This window comes from Vigna radiata, unplaced genomic scaffold (genome assembly GCF_000741045.1).
Source record: "Vigna radiata var. radiata cultivar VC1973A unplaced genomic scaffold, Vradiata_ver6 scaffold_134, whole genome shotgun sequence".
Taxonomy (NCBI): Eukaryota; Viridiplantae; Streptophyta; class Magnoliopsida; order Fabales; family Fabaceae; genus Vigna; species Vigna radiata.
In genome coordinates, this window is record NW_014543261.1 from 901782 (window position 1) to 921487 (window position 19706).

General features: G+C 37.6%; 2 protein-coding genes and 1 pseudogene across 3 annotated transcripts; 1 reads left to right on the plus strand and 2 right to left on the minus strand.

Moving 5' to 3' along the window:
- Window positions 1-5031, minus strand: LOC106753643 (aminoacylase-1). 2 transcript variants are annotated; one of them, XM_014635479.2, is made up of 4 exons: window positions 4030-5031; window positions 3684-3821; window positions 2152-2400; window positions 1-450 (listed from the first exon to the last, which is right to left on the minus strand). In XM_014635479.2, the coding sequence occupies exons 1-4, from the start codon at window positions 4888-4890 to the stop codon at window positions 337-339; spliced, it is 1362 nt and encodes a 453-aa protein (XP_014490965.1). In that variant the 5' UTR covers window positions 4891-5031; the 3' UTR covers window positions 1-336. The 2 variants fall into 2 exon arrangements, with proteins under 2 accessions (XP_014490965.1, XP_014490966.1); XM_014635480.2 differs by having other exon boundaries at window positions 2152-2391; window positions 4030-5029.
- A 4523-nt stretch (window positions 5032-9554) lies between these two features.
- Window positions 9555-11626, plus strand: LOC106753562 (protein ASPARTIC PROTEASE IN GUARD CELL 2-like). The gene has a single exon (XM_014635383.2). It carries the CDS (start codon window positions 9722-9724, stop codon window positions 11117-11119), a length of 1398 nt encoding a protein of 465 aa, XP_014490869.1. The 5' UTR covers window positions 9555-9721; the 3' UTR covers window positions 11120-11626.
- A 3823-nt stretch (window positions 11627-15449) lies between these two features.
- Window positions 15450-18200, minus strand: LOC106753626 (annotated as a pseudogene).
- Between the last annotated feature and the right edge of the window lie 1506 nt (window positions 18201-19706).

Genomic DNA, 19706 nt, shown 5'->3' on the forward strand with positions numbered 1-19706 from the left:
TCAAGAAACGAAAAACTTTAAAAGAACATAATTATTTTTTTAAGAAAAAAGTAGTTAACAATGCAGTGAATCGTAGGAGTGACTTTTAACAATATTATGCACAGAAATGTTTTCTACGAATGCATTCATGGAAGTGCCAAGTTGCTCTGAGCTAAGTTTGTGACCATCTCATTCGATTCCTCTTTAATGCCACGTGTCAGAATCTACTCAGTCAATTCTAAGTTTATTTTTCCTCTGCATTGTTACATGGATCGAGAAAAGGCAGAAAGTGTGAACTAGATTTGTTGGTGCCGCACCATTTGCTCGTAACTTATCTCTTGCATGATCGTTTAATACTCATAACTCATCTTTGGATGCTCCATCTCTTACATGGTCATTGAATGATGCATATGCCTTGATTATTGACTCGTAAATTTCAATCCCTTTCAAGTATTCATCTTTGTGTAGAAACTGCGTAAAGGAGAAAAAAAAAAATCATGTCAAATTTGAACTCCAAACTAAATACAGTTAACAAATTCAGAGATGCTGATAGAAGGACATCAGTGCAATTCATGCCCAAAAAGAAGAAAAAAAAAAACAATGTCAATTCCTATCTCAGTGATATGTGAGACAATCTTTCAAAACAAAGTTGGTTTTGTTGAGTCCCGCCATGTCGTACTTAAGATCTGAGGCTCTCCCACTTTACAGAAATAATTCGGGTTACATTCTTATTTTATGTTCAAGTATTGATAATTGATGTTTTCTATATTCATTTGGGTGTTAGGTTACCTTGGGAATCAATAAGAAGTAATTTCTACTAATTGAAGCACGCTCAGACAAATACACAACCAGTTTTAGGTAATTCTACAGTCAGTTTAGGTAATTTTGACACCTCAACTTCCATTCACGAACACTCAAAAAATATTTTATTATTCAACATGCAATTTTTACATGAGAAAATTGAAAACTCTCAAATCAACCTCCCATTTTTATAATAGTTTCTTACTTTTTCCTTCTTCATCTTCAGATATTTAATGTACGATATTCACTTGAGAACAGAGTAAATTGGATTAAAGTGCAAACCAAAATATATGATGATACAAGTATAAGTTTAAAGGAAAAAACGCAACGTGGGAAGTTTAGTAAGGTGTATGGTGTACGAAAGGAAGAAGTGGAAACCTATTTCATGGAATCCACTAGTACACATCCAATGATCGGGATCTTAACAGAATTGTTGAATGGCAGGTGGGCTGGAGATGGGAGGATCTAGTGAGGAATATTTTCTGTTTTGAAGAGAGAGAAGGGAAGAATATAGAGGGGAGGGGAACGTCTGTTGGGGGTAGGCAGGGACATGGAATTTGGGACTTGGGACTGAGGTCATTGTATCACGTATAGTGAGTGGATCTTCTCCTCTGTAGTGTTTGGACAGAGTGACGAATAATATAAGAATCTCTTTTATCTTTTCTCCTACTATGTGCTGATTGCTATCACATGATATATGAGTGAAGTTGTCAAAGAGAAAAGTGAAAGCTGTTGTTGATGTCAGCATTTAAAGGAAGTGACATGTTAGAAGATTCACATAAAGCATAATGAATTACTCGACGTAGTACTAGATCTTGAAGTTCTCTCACCTAATGGACTAGTCTTTTGGATTGGGCTATCTCATTGTCCTTAAATTCTGACAGTTTTGTTTAAACACCTACCTTCTCTTATGATTCCCTCTATTCCAAGACAATAGTACTTTTAGTTTTTAAGTTATCTTTCACAACAATATTTCTACATATAATTAAGAGTAAGCAATAAAGAATACTTACATTGAAAAAAAAATTAACAAAAACAATAGTTGGAAAAGTTAAGGGTACTTTTGACTAAATTCGAATTAATAGAATTGAACCTGAAAAGACTATTGTTTTAGAATCAAGCAGATATATTCACCGACTCTTACATGTTTATGGTTACACTTTCTTTACCAAAACTATGCTCTGATCTGGCAGACAGGGGTTTTGCAAGAGGCTAAAGTCAACCCCAGGATGCCAGTGTATGAGGTCTAATGCAAGCTTCAGTTCTAAATAACAAATCAGATATATGATTCTAAAGACAATGATAACTCTTATGCAAATAAGCTCACTGACAAAACAAGCAATTACGCATACAATAAATTAAAGGCATCACCTCATTATGGTCATGGAGTAGAAGAGGGGTGTTTGCCATAGGTGAGAATCCAATAGCTGGTAATCCAAGGTCACGGAAGTAGCGTGAATCTGTAGCTGCAGGAAAGACCTCCGGCTTACCAAGTTTACCACCAGCCATTTCGACACCCTTTTCAAGAAGGCTCCACCAAGGATTGGAACTATCAGTTTTTGTGAGGAGTGGTTTCCCAGACTTGCTGTGAGTGGAAGCCTTTTGTTTGAACTGCCCAAGCTAATTTAAATTAGATGAAGAATCCGTTAAGGCGGGTGATCTACTCTAAAAATGAGGAAAGTCTAATGGTCAATCATGTGGTATGCAGATGAGAATTTGAACAAAAGTGATCACCCATACCATCACAAAGACAACAGCATGGCACTATATACCCATCCTTTTAAAAGTCAGTTTATTCCAAAAACAACATATATCCATGTCATAACCATCATCACAACGACCTTCATAAAGGCAGGTCAATTTGGGAAAAATTGAACACCCATTTTAAATAAGTTATACTTCAATTCAAAATTAAACTCCATCCTACAAGCAAACAAATACTTTCATGTCTTCAGCCTTTGTTTGAATACTATAACAATCTAAATTTATTTATCAATTTCAACTCATTTTGTTTCATTTGTTTCGAGCATAAGCTTTACATTCCATATACATATGCAAGTACGAGTTGTGTGATCACCGGGAAAAAAACTTGAAATGATCAGAAAGTAAGGACCAGAACAAAACTGAAACAACTGATACAAAATAAACTTTTAATGAACCGAGTACACCATACTTCACTAGACACAAACCACACAAAAGAATGATTAGATACCAGAATATCTAGCCATATAAAGAAGTAAGAGGCACATATCTACCTTTCCTTAGTGCTTGTATATACTTGGTAATGAAAATAGAGGTTTATCTACTATTTGTTTTCAATGCTTAGGTCCCCAGAATTTTCAATGCTTTTCTGTCGTTTAGTTTTCTTTCTTTCTGTTTTCTTTGTTCTAGATCTAAGCACTAGACAGCAAGCATTACCCTTGACTTTCTCTTATTCTTTTCCTAGTTGAAAAGGTTCTCTACAAAGGGAACTTTAAGTTTAACTTAAAGTCACAAAACAATAGTTGATGAAATGAAAGGTTACTAGGATACACATTGATAAAGTGAACTTTAAACATAACTCAATATCTCATTACCACAAAATTTGCAAAGAAGTTTGCAACTACTTATATCCTATTACTTGATCATATATCTAGTCAATATCCTATAATTTGATCTTATATCACTAGTCGATATCCTATAATTTGATCATATCTGTATAAGGTGAAAAAATGTTGCAGAAGGTGAAGGTCATATCTAATATGTTCTAGTGCATAAGTTCTGTAAGAAAGAAGATAAGGTTCCTGAGTGCAAATTTCAAAGGTCAAAAAGTCAAGCAGTGAATCTACTAAGCTGGGTGCATTAAAAAAATACACTAGACGGAAGAAATATATAGAGGAAAGAGTGGATAATTAGCTAATTACAGAGAATGACATATTGCGGGACGAAGGTGCCCATTCTTCAGCAATGCGTCTCTCCAAGGATTCCGGATCAGCAGTAGGTGGCACTCGAACGTCGAATCCAGCTTCTGCTTCAGACGGCTGCAAATTCATGACAAAACCCTGGCAAAGCAAAAGGCAAAATAGAATACAATCATCAGATACTGCCATTCACTCAACCATGATGATGATGGTTTGTGAGACATGTGGAATGTGTCGACTAATCAAATTGTAACCATGTTGAGGAAACACAGTCAAATGTTAGGGAACATTGCTGTGTGTTGCAGTGTATGTATTGTATGAGAAGAAGAAAAGTTAGTGGTGAATTTACAGTGGGAGATGGAGTTCCAGCCTTGAGAAAGACCATGTTAACAGAAACAACTTCGCCTTCGGCCTTGAAGCCGGCTTTGATGAGGTCGAACTGGGAGGCGCGAAACCTTCTGATAGCTTCAATGCTCTTGAGGAGATTCTCCATGGCAGAGTTATCATAAAGCTTGGATCCATGGCCGGGAGCCCCAACGGCCTTGATGACCAACCACCAGGGGCTTCTCTCAGCGTAGAAGGCCCTATAATGGGCGTCGGGGGAAGCCAGCCCTTCGTCAAGCACCACGCCCACATTCATCCGTTGGAAGATCTCTGATTGGGCTAACTTCTCAGCGCCGTCGTGGCCGCCGATCTCCTCGTCGGGTGCGAAGGCGAGATAGATAGAGCGGAGGGGGTGGAAGTTTCGGGCCTTGAGACGGCGGAGGGCTTCGAGGTACTGCATACCGACGCACTTCATGTCTTGAGAGCCGCGGGCGAAGATGCGGCCTTGGGAATCGAGGTGGGCGCTGAAGGGGTGGTGAGTCCACTTGGAGTGCTCGGAGGGAACGACGTCGGTGTGGGAGTAGAGGAGGATGGAGGGAAGGTGGGGATTTGTGCCCTCCCATTTCAGAAGAACCAGAGGCTTCCCTTCAACAAACTCTATGCTTTGGGATTCCAGAGAGAGCCTTTTCCCTTCCGATATCAGAAATTCCGCTGCTTCCTTGTATCGCGGGCTGGGTTGGGCAGTGTTGATTTTCAGGTACTGCTGGAATCTTGATATGATGCTGCTTTCTTCTGAATCTGATTCTGACTCTGACGCTTCTGCAGTTAATATCAAAACTGTGAGGAAGATGAACGTGATGTTTCTGCAACTCAACAACTCCATCATCGCTGCTCACTACTTCGCCTTCACCGTCTTCTCTTCTGTTCGGTTGGCTTCTATGTGTGCCCTCACTTCAGTATATAACTTATCAACAAGATTTTGTTTTAAATGAGACAGTAAATAGTTACATTCCGTCCGAAAATACTAGACATCACTGCTTATAATTCATATGTAGAAATAGCTTTTTAACGCTCATTAGGTCACGGTTTAGAAGGAATTGCGGTGATATTTTTGAAATTTTAACGAAATTATACAACTTATTATTGAAAAAGAATTAATGCTTAAAAGGTCTATGGTTTTGTTATAAGAGTAACCTATCTTGTAAAATCTCGATAAATTTGACTTTTCAATTGATTATTTTTTCGAAAAGGATTTATAGTCTCAGTTTCTTCCACAATTGAACTCATTAACTCTGCAAATTCCACTTATTATTCTGCAAATATGATGTTTCAGTTATCAACCTTCTGGGAATTGCTCTATTGTCTTGGTTCTAAAGGAACTGATGTTATAGACATTGGAGAATCCCATTTATCCCTTGCAAATATGATGTATCACAAATATGATGTATCAACTGATAATTTTAGAAAAAGATTTATTGTCTCGATTCTAGATAGAATTAAAGCCATAAAAACTTTCTTTAAAAGGTTGTGAGTTGAAACATTAAGTTTTGAAGGGAAATTTTTAGGATTTATTGTTTCGGTTCATTTGATTGATCAAACGCTAAGACACTTCAAATCAAGTAGACACTATTTTTTTTGAAAAGATATTTCGTTAATGTTTATTGTTTAAAATTAGAGTTATTAAATAGTCCAGTGTTTCTAGACGATATTATCTTAACATGGATGTCACGTTAAGCTCCTGCAATAGGCCCATCTGAAAATCTTCAAAGGGAAGATGAACGACCAAATCGTTGAAGAGACAGGTGTACATGAAGAAGAAGTTCATAGGACAACTTCCCTTTTCATGAAATACCCTTTCGTTTCCCATGCAAATAATCAGGTTTTGGCACTTTCGTTGGACTCAACAAAGTGGGTTCACTCGGGCCACACCTTAACTAAAATTCCATCTCGAAGCAAGTTACATATTCCTCAACTTCGAGAAACGTCCAATCATAACTCGAAATGATCAAAGAGATTAAGCAACCTCATCCCCCTTATTGTACGTGTTGATTTCCAACACCACGTTGACCAAAATCATCGTCATGTGCGACCTTACTTTTATCTATAGTTGTAGACAGAGTCCGTGTCCAGCTCGATTGATCCTAAAATGGGCAAAAAGATTGACAGTGACAACGATGATGAAAAAACATTGATCGACCCATGATCACCCCCTCCTAAGGACTCCTTAAGCGAAGACAATTGGACGTCGGCATTATTACTTGAAGTAAGTTGAACAATTGGCATGTAGAGGAGAGTACAAGAGTAAAGGTGAAAATGATAGGTGAGGCTCACCCCTATTTATAATCGTGAAGGCCTCAACTACCAATCACCCTCAATTATTGGTTCAAGCCAAATCTAACGACTCAAAGCATATAACTCTTTGAATTATTGTAGGCACGGGATTCGAAGCACCACGTGCGATCACCCCTACGGTCATATTTTCAAACACTTCGATGGGTAATCAACCAACACATCGAACGATCTAAAGGTTTCCTGAATGAATGACGACAGAAGGATCTTAACCACCCTCGATCTACATTGACGACGACAAACGTTTAACCAACTTTAAACCCCTTTGTCAGTCATTTTAGGCTCGAGCTTGGAGGTCTATGTACCATATGACCATCTGGTCAGCCACATAGTGAATGATCAACCTACACTTAAATTCGTGAGCGAAGATGGTTAAGAAAGTGAACTGCTCAATCATGGGTGAGAACAATTAACTTTAATTCTGACCAACTTAAAAATAAAGTAAGATTATCCACAATTGGATTAGAATTAAATCGACGATGTTAATAAAAAACTCACTTCAAATATTATAAATATAGTACACTATTAATACTTTGAACTATTATATTGAATTGACTTTGATATAGAATTCCTTCGTTGAACAAACTGTTAAAGAAAATCTTAAACTTCAAAACAAATTTTATACTTGAGACAAATCACTTAAGGTTAGATAGTTGAACTTTACCCTACATATCGAAACACTATCATTACTCTTTCTCTTTCTCCCGCAAAATAATCCGGAAGCTTAGACTACTATAGTTTCAGGATCTTATTTTTGCGGAGTAAAGGAAGTTTTATGATTAAAGCTTTGAAATTTAGTTTCCAAGATTTTAGAAACTAGATCGTGGTGCATATACTATTAACCAGAAATATGCTTTGGAGTTTAGTTTCTGGAATTGTTGAAAATTCGTTTCGGAAACTGAATTCTGGATACATAGGAAACCTAAATTTCATTTGTTCCACATCTTCACATAAAGTAATGCAGTTGCATCCTACACCACTCAATGAAGGGTATTGCAATTCTTTGTCATTTGCTGTCCAAATTTTGTCCACAAATTCGCACTTTGTATCTCATATACGTACATGTTTCTTAGTTTGCTCACTTCACCTTTAACACTTCACGCTTGAACTTAGGACCACATCCTTGTGTCCTTAAGCACCTCCATCATCCCAACCCTTATCTGTTTCAATCATTATGTTCAGCAAACTGATAATATATATATGTAAAGGACATTTTTGCCTTAGCCAATAAGGAGAATTTCTCATAGATTTATTCTTTTGGAATTTAAGATCGAAGAAAGTTTTTCAATTTATAAAATTCCTTACGAACTATTTAAACTCCTCATTACTATATTATTAAATCGAAAAAAAAATCCCCTAAAAGAGGGGAAAACACTAACACACATGATAATTATGTAATAAGAAATACAGAGAGGTAGAAAAAAAAGAGTCAAAATCAGATCAAGATAAACTAAAACTGTATGAACAGAGCATGCGCTTTTCTAATTTGAAATTTTCCCAAACGGACAAGTATTGTTTTCATGTCACGAATTAAAGAAAAAAAAAAATGCATTCATAACTACAATAAACATCCCTCACACAATAATTAAACTCCCGAAACTAGGAGCTTTGTGTATATCTAGTCTAAAAAATATGATAAGTCATATAATTTAATAAAGTTAATTCAACTATACTAACTTAAAATAGTTAAAAAACATTTTAAAATATATTTGTTGATGTATATATTATATTCATACATCATTGTTATATATGATCAAATCTCAATAATCATATCATAATATATTTTAATATCATATATTTATAAAATATTTAGTAAATTAAGTATAATATCACATTATCACTAATATTTTATTAATTATCGTAGATATTATACGTCATTATATTTGTTGATACATTAGAAAAATGTTATAAAATATTTCAAATATCCAGATTATAATCTATTTTAAATTGTAATATCTATATTTGAATTAAAATGCGGAATTGTGATTAGAGATTAAGCTGTTAGCAAATTTGTAAATATACTTATCAATCGAAACTATAATTATATATAAACTCTTTTCCTTACCCACAATGACTCTGAAACTCCTCTTCTTTTTATCTGTATTACTTTGGAATTAGTGCACCTAGAAAGATGTTTGTTTAAGATGTCAATTATTTTTCGACTTCGAAAGACACATCTTCTATCTTTTAAGTACTATTATATTTGTTATTATACTGAAGCTAGATATCGTAAAATCAATTATCACGCATCTAAAATATCGTTCTTTTTAAAATTAGGGTGTTCTCTCATAATTGTGTTTATAAAAAATATATTATATTTAAACTATCTTTAACTCTTAAGCAACATAAATTTATTGGTTGTGATAGAAATATAAATTTCTTAGTAAGAGAAATGACAGTTTCATTGTTTATTTTTAATGAAAAACTTAAGAGAAACATGACTGTTTTAAAATTTCGTTATCAATTCCACAATAAATGTTAATATTTTGATTCTAAATTTGTCAATCATAATTAAGATTGAGAATTGTGTATTCAAAATATTGTTTGATTTATCACTATTATATTTGTAAAAATTCAAAGAATAAAAAATAAATATTTAAATTATGTGTAAATTAATAGAAAAATAACATAAATGAAGAAAAGTAAGTGAAAGAAATAGTGATGATGGTGCACGAGGAGAAGGCATTATCCCCAACAAACAATGCAGAAAATCCGCACGCTGTCGTGCTTTTTGAAATCCTAGCACAACGTTAACCTCTGTTCCTATTTCTCTTTATTTTTATATATTCCATTCTAATGAACCATCCCACCGAAAGTACCCAAATCATTTTCCATTCCTCTGCTCTCACTACACATTAATGTGTAATCTACATGGAATTAGAAAGAGGATGGACTTTTCTTCACACTTGTATTGTGTACTACATTTTTGTCGTTTTCACTCTCATTGCATATTCATCCTTCACTCTACCAAACCACTCTTTCAAATCGAGTGGTTTAACCAAACAATAAAAAAGCAGCATGGTTTACGAGGTATTTCTGTGGCATCTTGCTGGAAATCACAAACACAAAACAAACACGTGTAGCAGAGGATTTTCCTGTCGGCTTATTAATCAATCACAGTTTATTGTTTTATCAACCATCTTTTGAAAACACATATTAACATTTTTCTAACATTAATTAACGTGGGACTCTACATTAGATTTGTGTGTACTTTTGGTTTCAATTATAACAGTACCCTCTCTCTCTCTCTCTCTCTCTCTCTCTCTGAATGGACCATTTTCCCCCAAAACCAAACACCAATATAATGAAGGAAAAACGGAAAGTGAACGTGGAGCTCTGAGTCCTTCCTCACCAACCAACTAACAATCATGACCGTTGTCAAAACTCTGCTCTTCTTCCTGTTTCTAACCATAACCACAACCACCTGCAGCTCCTTGGCTTCCCACTTCGAACAGCTCAACGTGGAGGAAGAAATGGCAGCGACAAAACTTAAGAACCCACCAAAAGAAACAGAGGATTTAGAAGAAAAGCAGGGAAATTGGAAAGTTCAGATTGTTCACAGAGATAAAATCAGCACCGCCCCTGCCAAGGATCACACCACCCGTTTCAACCAACGAATGAAACGTGACTTCAAAAGGGTATCCTCTATCGTTAACAGTAACAGCCATGCTTACACGGAAGCAGCGGAAGAAGCGTCCTTTGGATCCGACGTCGTTTCGGGAACGGAGGAAGGTAGCGGAGAGTATTTTGTGAGAATAGGAATTGGAAGCCCTGCAACTTACCAGTACATGGTCATAGACTCGGGCAGTGACATCGTCTGGGTCCAGTGCCAGCCATGCGACCACTGCTACAACCAGTCCGATCCAATATTCAACCCCGCCCTCTCCGCCTCCTTCACCGGCGTTTCCTGCTCCTCCTCTGTCTGCGACCAGCTCGACGATGCCGGCTGCCACCAGGGAAGGTGTCGCTACGAGGTGGCCTACGGCGACGGCTCCTACACCCGAGGCACGCTCGCGCTCGAAACAATCACGCTGGGGCGGACTCTCATCCGGAACACGGCCATCGGCTGCGGCACATGGAACCAAGGTATGTTCGTGGGAGCGGCTGGGCTTTTGGGCCTGGGAGCCGGGCCCATGTCCTTCGTGGGTCAGCTCGGTGGCCAAACAGGCGGCGCCTTCGCATACTGTCTGCTCTCTCGCGGCAGCGCCTCCTCTGGCTCGCTCCAGTTCGGCCGGCAGGCATTGCCCCTGGGAGCGGCGTGGGTCCCACTCATTCCCAACCCCTTCTTTCCCAGCTTCTACTACGTTGGGCTCTCGGGTCTCGGAGTTGGGGGCTCGCGGCTGAACATATCGGAGGATGTTTTCCGGGTAACTGATCTGGGCGACGGAGGGGCCGTGATGGACACCGGCACCGCCGTCACCAGGCTTCCCACGGTGGCGTATCATGCCTTCCGGGACGCTTTTCTTGCCCAGACCACCAACCTGCCCCGGGCACCAGGACTCTCCATTTTCGACACCTGCTACGATTTGAACGGCTTTGTTACGGTTCGGGTGCCCACCGTCTCCTTTTACTTTTCCGGTGGACAGATCTTGACCCTTCCGGCCAGAAACTTTCTAATTCCGGCAGATGATGCCGGAACTTTCTGTTTTGCCTTTGCGGCTTCGCCTTCGGGGCTTTCCATTATAGGGAATATTCAGCAAGAGGGGATCCAGATTTCGATTGATGGTGACAATGGTTTTGTGGGGTTTGGACCCAATGTCTGTTGATTTAGGGAAACAAATATTCTTGAGCACCCACCATCCGAGTTTTGCTAAGTCTTCGCCTTTCCTTTCTCCTACCCATCTCATCTCCTTTCATTTCATTTCATAACTTCATTCATGTATTATACCTCTCAAAATAACTAAACTCCTCAATGTCACTGCCAGTTTTTCCCACTTCTTTAATTCTAGTGTAATGCTAGCCAGTGCAATTCAGCAGAGCTGCATCGCCGGGGAATCTAGTTACTCTTCCCGCCGCAGTAATAATGTGGTCAAAAGAATCATGGAAAAAGTATAGTAGAAAAAAAGTTTGCTTTTTCGGTCGACGCAGAAAACAGTGTACATAGAAAAAAGGTTGCTTTGATGTTGATGTTGTTGGTTTAGGAGTGAGCTTCTAAGAGAGAGAGAGAGATAAAGGTGCTGGGTGCAGCAATTGAATAATCACCGTTCACCATCGTTTGAGATGTTTGAAACCGTCACTTCTATAATTTTTGAATGCATGCAGACTTTTTGGTAGCTTAATTTCTTATTTAATCAATCCCTTTCAAATAGTGATTCTGGACTTCGGATTTACCTTCTTTGTTTTTAAGTTTATTTTGAAATTTAAGCATGTATGTGTTTTTACTAACCAGGTTATTATTTCATATAAAAGGGGGTGATTTTTTTTTCTCGAAGAGAACATATCTTATCATCCTCCAATTAACAAGCTTTTTAAGTATGGACCTGAAAGAGATCTTAAAAAAAAATGTCAACTAAGTGAAGAAGGTAACAAGTTGTTGAATATACACTTGAAAATGAGAGAGTAAAGTGACTTACTAAAGAGAAGAGAACCTTGCAAGACGACGGGAAGAAAGAAGAAGGCAGCTGAGAAAACAAAAACTAATGTGAAATCAACACTGGATGTTTAAACAAATGCAAAGACTGAATAACCTTTTTTTAAGTATGATTAGAAACCCTTTTTTAACCCCTTTTTAAGCATGGTTAGAAACCCTTTTTTAACCCTTTGTGATGAGTCCCTAATCCCTGAGGGTGGAAGCACATGCTATATGTTTAAGGATAATAAACACCTTGAGAAGGAAGTTTTTCTCACTTTTTGATTTAGTTTTATATTAAGTTCCTTAAGTAGGTATGAATGGGTTTATTATAGTTGATATGAACTTTTCTCATTTTAATTTGTTTTCGTAAAATTTCTTTAAAGGTTTCAGTTTAGACAACTTAACATCAAGATCATTTGAGAGTCGACAATATAGAAACTTGACAAGTTAAGTTGAGCTCAATCAGGAAAAGAATGACACTAACTAAGATGATTTATGGTGTTTCTACGGGACACAACAAATATGAACTACATATGAGGTGGAGGAAAGAGGAAAGCATGAAGTATAAAACATAAAGCAACTTCACAATGTTACATGTACCTTTCACAACCACCACTTATTGGGACAAAAATCAACATGGAGCCACAATTCTTCCACACTAAAGTTGTCTTCTTTAAACCTAAAGTTTAACCTAGTTTCTAGAAACTAATTTTTGTTATTTGTATAGATATTCCTAGGTCATATTTTCCTTGCTTAGAAACCTCTCAACTCACCTATTTAAGGGGTTCTACTTAACTTGTAAAAGGGTTAATCAATTTGAAGAAATACAGACCTTTTATTCAACCTTTGGTGTGAGGTTTCTCCTTTGGAACGAAGCTTCCCTTGCCTTATCTTTAGCAAGCTCAACTGGTGACACTTCACCACTCTTAGGGCCCTTTCACGTGGCGTGTTATCCCCTCTCCCATTTATAATTTCATGTCTTTCCATTCTTTCCCATTTACTTGTTGTTTCAAAATCTATTGTGTTTTGAAGGCTACCTTCTTTTTGCTGTTTTGCTTAAATAAACTATCCACCTCTCCATAACTTCTTAAAGTGAATCTTCACATCTAGATAGCTTGTTATCTTAATGTTCAGTGAGAGTCTTCACTTAGTTTTGTTTCATGTCTGGTTTGACAAATTTTTTTGAAAAATAGTCACCACATTCAACCATTTTGTGTTCTTGTATGACCACTATGATGACCTTTATGGTAGATATGAATTACATCCCATTGGTTCATTAGATGAAATTTTGTTAAACCTCATTAAAAAGTTGTTTTGCTTCCTACTTATGTATCAATCCTAATTTAATTTTTTTTTTCACAAAAGGGACTCAATGAAAGTACTCAGTGTTGTTATTTGTGAATTGTGGTAACCTAGACCATAGAAAAGAACCACAACATTTGTGGTCCAAATTTCCTTTGTTGGAATGAACTTTTAAATAATGTTTAATCTATATTTTTATGAGTTAAGAGAGTATGAATTTAAAAACATATGCAAAAATAATTGTAGAAAGTTATTTTTTATTACAAGTGGATAATGGTGGAAAAAAAATAAGGAGGCCTGCTTTGCCGCTTTTACTCGCAAAAGACTTTTAGGTTTTTTCTTTTGCTTCGTTCAATTGCAGACACAATAAAATAATGAAGAAATAGGATAATGGTGGATTTCTATGGAGCAAGAATAAGAAGCACAAGAAGAATGACAAAAGTTACCACTAACCTAATCAATAAATCATATTACTTGCAACACAGTCGTGTTGCCATTGATACTCAATGATTCAGCTATCGCTCTAAAGAGTATTTTCTTACTACATTAATTTAGACTATGTACAATATAATTATGTATAACAGTAGCCCAATCGTAATTACACAAACTGTCTAAGTCATTTAATTCTGAGCAAGATATGTTAGAAATAAACTTAAACTTCCTAGGAAAATAGAATACCACAAAACATACTAATATATACAAATGACAAATCACATCTACCTCAATATCATCATTATGTACAATCATATTAAACATATTTATCAGGTCTTTCAAAGTTGTTGTTTTTCGGTTAAACATTTCACTTATAATACCAACTACAGATTCATCTTAGGACACTTCTAAACCCCCTACTCATAAACCTAAAGTTATGAATATATCCACCACATTGAATGACACCATCAGTTGGCTAACTCTAAAAGATTGATGGTGCCAAACCCACAGGTAAACCATCTCCTTCAACAAATACCTCTAACGGACTAACAATGTCCAAACACCACCTAAATGGAATGGTAGAGATGCGCCTTTCATGTCAGACTCGTAGTAAGACATTCATATCCACAATGTAGGATGTATCCATCTATATTCGCAGACGCCACTATATAATATCCATAAAACATTATCAAAAACTACCATTCTTCAATAAAAAAAATATCAAAAAAGTTATTTTCAATACAATTATACTTACATTTCTATTTCCTCCTTCCATTGATGAATCAAAACAATAACAATACTGTAGTAAATGAAAAATCACAGCATCAAGAACAATATCACTGAGAAAAACTACAAACGACAAAAAAAAAATTCTTTCTAACCACAACACTGTCAAAAGCCTCACCTTGAAAAAAAAGACATACCTTTAGTTGTTGATGGAAAGCGGGAAAAACAGTGTGGGAAGAACGCGAGAGTGGAAGAACGCAAAAGTGTGAGAGAATGCGAGACATTATGTGATTTGTTGGAGAAAGTGTGCAAGAACGCCAAAGAGAAATAATGATACTGTCAAGAGCCGCAACCTTCGAAAAAAAAAAAAGAAACAAATCATAAAAGGAGAGGAGAAGAGGAGAAACCACGAAGAGACAAAAAAAACCGTGAAAAGGAATTGAATCTTTCTCTCTGCCTTCCAAAAATACCCCATCGTTACATTTCACATTATAAATATTCAATTTGAAATGCTCCAATTGACAATCACCACCTGGTGTTGTAAAAAAGTTGACAAATTATCAAAGAAATGTTTTCGTTTTTACTTAAACAAAAGAGGTGAGTGCGAAACAAGGCCAGCGGCCATGACAAACATAACTAGGGCAAACGGAAGCCACTACGAGCAAAGGCGAGGCAGGATGTCCCACAATGAACCGCGACGTCCCACAGCGAGCAACAACGACCCATGACGAGCAACGGTGACCCATGGCAAGCGACAACTATCTTCGACAACAACAACTACGACGGTTGACGGAGATAACAAGTGACAAAGCCAAAAATAGTGATGCAATGTACGGTAAGGAAATGTGCGACAAAATTAAGAGGAAAAAGAGATTAAACACAAACTCTAATCCGATAAGTTCATACACTTGCACACACGTTCCTAACTTACTATTTCATACGAGTTTACCGATTTTACCAAATTCACAAAAAAAAAAATTATTTTCGAGTTAATTAAAATCATAAGTGAACACGTAAACTCATGAATTAATGAGTAAACTCGTCCGAGAGTTAACACGTAAGTTTAATAACATGGTGAAAATGTTAAATTTTGTTAAAATATCATTTCCCTGTAACGAAAAGAAAGAAAAGACATGATTGGAATATTTTTATAATAGTTATAGAGGTTTCTGTCTGCTCTTCTTATCCACACTCTTTCGATTACAACCCAATTTCTCATAACAGTAACGATCACAAATCCTTTCTGCTAAAATAGAAGACATAAAACTAGCAATGAGATATCTGAACTGAAGGTGAATTAACACTACTTTACAAGACCCAAATTAAGGATTCCCCATGAAGTCTTAGGCCAAGACTTCTCCTTAGCCTTCATCAGCAACACCCTTGTCCACGCAACCCAACCTTCCCAAGAAGTTCTCTTATCCCAGGGACATCCCCATTCCAGCAAAAGTCTCAGTCCTTTCTCTGCATGTTTCTCACCCTCCTCAAACCTTTCCTTTGCCAAAAAAACCTGGGGATAAGTGTGAAAATGAGTTATTTTTACACTTATAAATGATCTCAATTTTATAATTATTTATGTTATTACTCAGTGAAAAGTTGTAATAGGAAGTAGATTGTTACGTAAATTATTGTGCAGGAAAAGATGTATAAATGGGAATATATCAACCAATTCTCGCAGAGCGCAAGCCAAATTCGCAGAGCCAGAAAAAATAGATTCGCATAGCGCACCAAGACTTGTGCGCTGAGCGAATAAGAGAAGTTGAAAAAAAGAAATTTTGGAATTCGCTTAGCGCACACATACTTGTGCGCTCAGCGAATAACATTGCAACAATTAAAATAAATTCGCACAGCGCACACACTCTTATGCGCTGAGCGAATTAAGGAAGTTAAGTGGCTCTTAAAAGACGTGACAGAAAAGGCAGAAAGGAGATCCTGACACGAAAAATAGAAAAACGCTCTGGGAAACTGGAGAAGACCATCAGGAGACCCTTCAAGACATCAAGACTTCACTTTCTGCAAGGAATTGCTGTAAAGAGTACGTTTTAGATGTCTAGGAGAGGCTAGTTTTTCTGTTTATTGGAATTGGTTGTATGACAATACAGTAATGTAAATTTCCTGTGCAATATATGTCTCTGTTCTTGTTCTTTTCTTGACTTGCTTTAGAGTATACGGAAGTATAATTTTTTTAAAAGGTTCTTTTGTACTGGGAAGTATTTTTAGAACCAGAAACGTAAGAAAAGAAACGAAAAGGAACGATGCTAGGAATAGTTTATGTACTTTTGGTCATTCTAAACATCTGATTTTAATGCAAAATTATCTGTTGAATTAATTAAGGAATTAATAATTTAATAGATAATTTTAGAACTTGCTTTAAGGAATTAAATCAAGATACGCTTATGTGAATGCTTGAACAGAGAACGTATTTTATCCAGGATGTTACTGTAATGTTAGTCAAAGACCAATTCCTGGCACACCAACTGTGTTTCTTGTATTGTTTTGTGTAGTTTGATGTCTAATTGAGTTATAAAAGGAAGAACTGTCAGGTGTTGCACAAGTCCCTTGGGAGAACGATACTTTACTTATCACTGTATTACTTGTAACGATTTGGTATACTTGCCAAAAAGTTATCACTCAACACCACATATGGCTCTCCAACGAAAGGGTTTTTGCTTATACACCCCACAAGCAAATCTTCAACCTTCCCAAGCCCCCTCTCACACACAGCTTCCCAGTACAAATCTCTTGCAACTATTTGATCTTCCGCCTCCAAAACCTTTGTGCAGTCATCAAACACTGGCGGCAACACCAGCTCAATATCTTTATTTCTCTCCACATCCACCACCACCCCACCAACCTTCCTTCTCTTCTCTTCAATCAAAATCTCTTCTTCCCTTGCAATCAAGTTGTACACTGCTCCCATCCTTGAAATTGAATTCAGCCACAGACCCGGCTTCCCATCTCCCGGCCACAGAGCCCCCAAATTGTTCCCAGAAAACTCAAGCCTACCGTTTCGGTCATCAAACAGCACATCCTGAAAACCAAATAACTGGTCACAGAAATCGGCCATGGTCATCATCACGAAAACAACAACTATCCTCCGAGAAACATGCACCCCTTCACCCGTTCAAATGTGCTTCAACTCAACCCCCTCCGCCGAAACAAGACCCTGCAGTTTCATCCTCCATCCTTCTTCCCCATCGAAGACACCCTTCTCCTTCGTGTTCCTGAGAGATATTTCTGACTCGGCAAGGTGTTGCACGAGTTCTTGATCGGAGTAATGAAAGAGAAGGTTGTCGTGGATGAGGGGCTGCCGGGGAACTACACAGAACAGGTGGATGAGAGCCTCGGCTTGGTGGCCCACGTGGCGACGAATGACTTCACGGCCAGTTGAAGGGTCGAAGATGGCGAGGTTGACGTAGGAGTTGGAGTAGGCTGAGTGGAAGAGATCGCAGAGGCAGACGGAGTGAGGGGCTTTCTAAAGGGTGAGAATGCGATATATGTCAAGAAGGTGGTGAAGGAAGTTGCCATGTTTGTGCCAGCACTCTCCGGCGCCCACGCTCTGCAGGACGCCGACAAGCGAAGGGAGGTTTTCATCGATGGATTGGAGCTCCCCGCGGAGGAAGGGACGAGCACGTTCTAGGAGAGTTTTGGTTGAAGACGGCATGGTTGTGCTTATGGTGAGGAGTGAAGAGAAGGCGAGAAAGAAACAAAATAAAAGAGAATGACATTCGAAAGATTAAGAGACGTGTGTGAGCAATCTTATCATCCCATACTCTGCTGCTTCACATCATGCTATTACTGATATATCGTCCAAAAATCAAAAACCTATTATTCGTCTTTCTCATTATAAAGGAAATAATTTCTTTTAACTGGCCACAACTTTTTTATAATGGTAGGTGTCAGTATTTGATTCATGTACTGATTCATGTACTGTAGTTAATATGAGTTTTTCCTTTCAATTGTAATAAGTGTTTCTCTTTACACCGTTAGCTAACTCTCTTCCAGTTTATATACCTTGTACTTACATTCATCTCTGACTAATGAGAATTACAATTTACTTTCAATTTCCCTCACTTTCTGCATAATTGGCTTTTGCATTAAGAGTGGTATCGAGAGCAAGGTTCGAAATCGGGCGAGGACAGTTCAAGACGTGTCAAGAAGAATAGCGTTCGTACGTAATGGCTGGGATGATGCATAACAATCTACCTGTCTTTGATGGCAAAGGTTTCGACGACTGGTGTATCAAGATGGATGCGATACTCAGTTTCCAAGAAGTGGATGAGATCGTAAGAAAAGGTTTCAAAGAACCCTCCAAGGATGACATAGAAGCAGTCAAGAAGCAATACAAAGAGAATCAGAAATTGGATTGTAAAGCGCGAATGCTACTACATCAGTGCGTATCCGCAACAATTTTCCAGAAGATTTCAAAGGCTACTACGGCAAAAGAGATTTGGGACATCTTACAGGATGGCTATGGCAATTCTGGGATAGTCAAGAAAGTTAGATTGCAGTCACTCCAGAGGCAATTTGAGCTTCTCGCTATGGGGGAACAAGAAATAGTTGTAGAATATATTGGAAGAATCCAATTGATCGTGAATGCAATGAGAGGATGCAACAAGGTAGTGAAAGACAAGAAAATCATTGAAAAAAAATACTCCGGACACTAACCCCTCAATTTGATCATATAACTGTGACCATAGAAGCAACCAAGGATCTCGAACAGATGAGGGTGGAGGAATTGCAGAATTCCTTAAAAGCGTTTGAGTAGAGATTGGTTGAAAGAAGGAATGCTGAAAAAGCTTCTCAAGGTGTGAGTCAAGCTTTACAAGCAAGAAATGATTACAAAGCAAGAGGCCGTGGTAGAGGAAGAGGTCGTGCTCGAGGAGGTCGAGCTAGAGGCAGAAATTCAAATGGTGTCGATCAAAACGATGGAGGTGAAAGCAGTGAAAACAAGAGAGGTGGAAAGAGTTCAAGAGGCAGAGGAAGAAGCAAGACTGATAAAAGTAACATTCAATGTTACACATGCAGTAAGTTCGGACACTACTCATCCGAATGCTGGCATAATGAAGAGGCAATGAAGAATAAAGGAAAACAAGAAGCAAATCTTGTTGAAAATGCAGAAAGTTCTGACTCAGATCACGTGCTATTAATGAATGTTATCGATTCAAATGAAGAAATGCAGCAATTGAATTTGGTGCAAAAGAATGATGTGAATGCGTGCAATGTGGTAACATGCAGCAGAGTCAAGTGTCACGAAGATAAGGCAAACAAAACATTCAACGAAGACAGGTGTCATGCAAAAGAGGTACACGTGTCGATGG

Excerpts from the sequence above, each read along its gene's own strand:
- LOC106753643 (XM_014635479.2), bottom strand. The coding sequence starts at position 4,890 with ATGATGGAGTTGTTGAGTTGCAGAAACATCACGTTCATCTTCCTCACA. Across the intron at positions 3,822-4,029 it reads CTGGAACTCCATCTCCCACT|GGTTTTGTCATGAATTTGCA; the intron begins GTAAATTCACCA and ends TTGCTTTGCCAG. Across the intron at positions 2,401-3,683 it reads CCCGCAATATGTCATTCTCT|CTTGGGCAGTTCAAACAAAA; the intron begins GTAATTAGCTAA and ends AATTTAAATTAG.
- LOC106753562 (XM_014635383.2), top strand. The coding sequence starts at position 9,722 with ATGACCGTTGTCAAAACTCTGCTCTTCTTCCTGTTTCTAACCATAACC.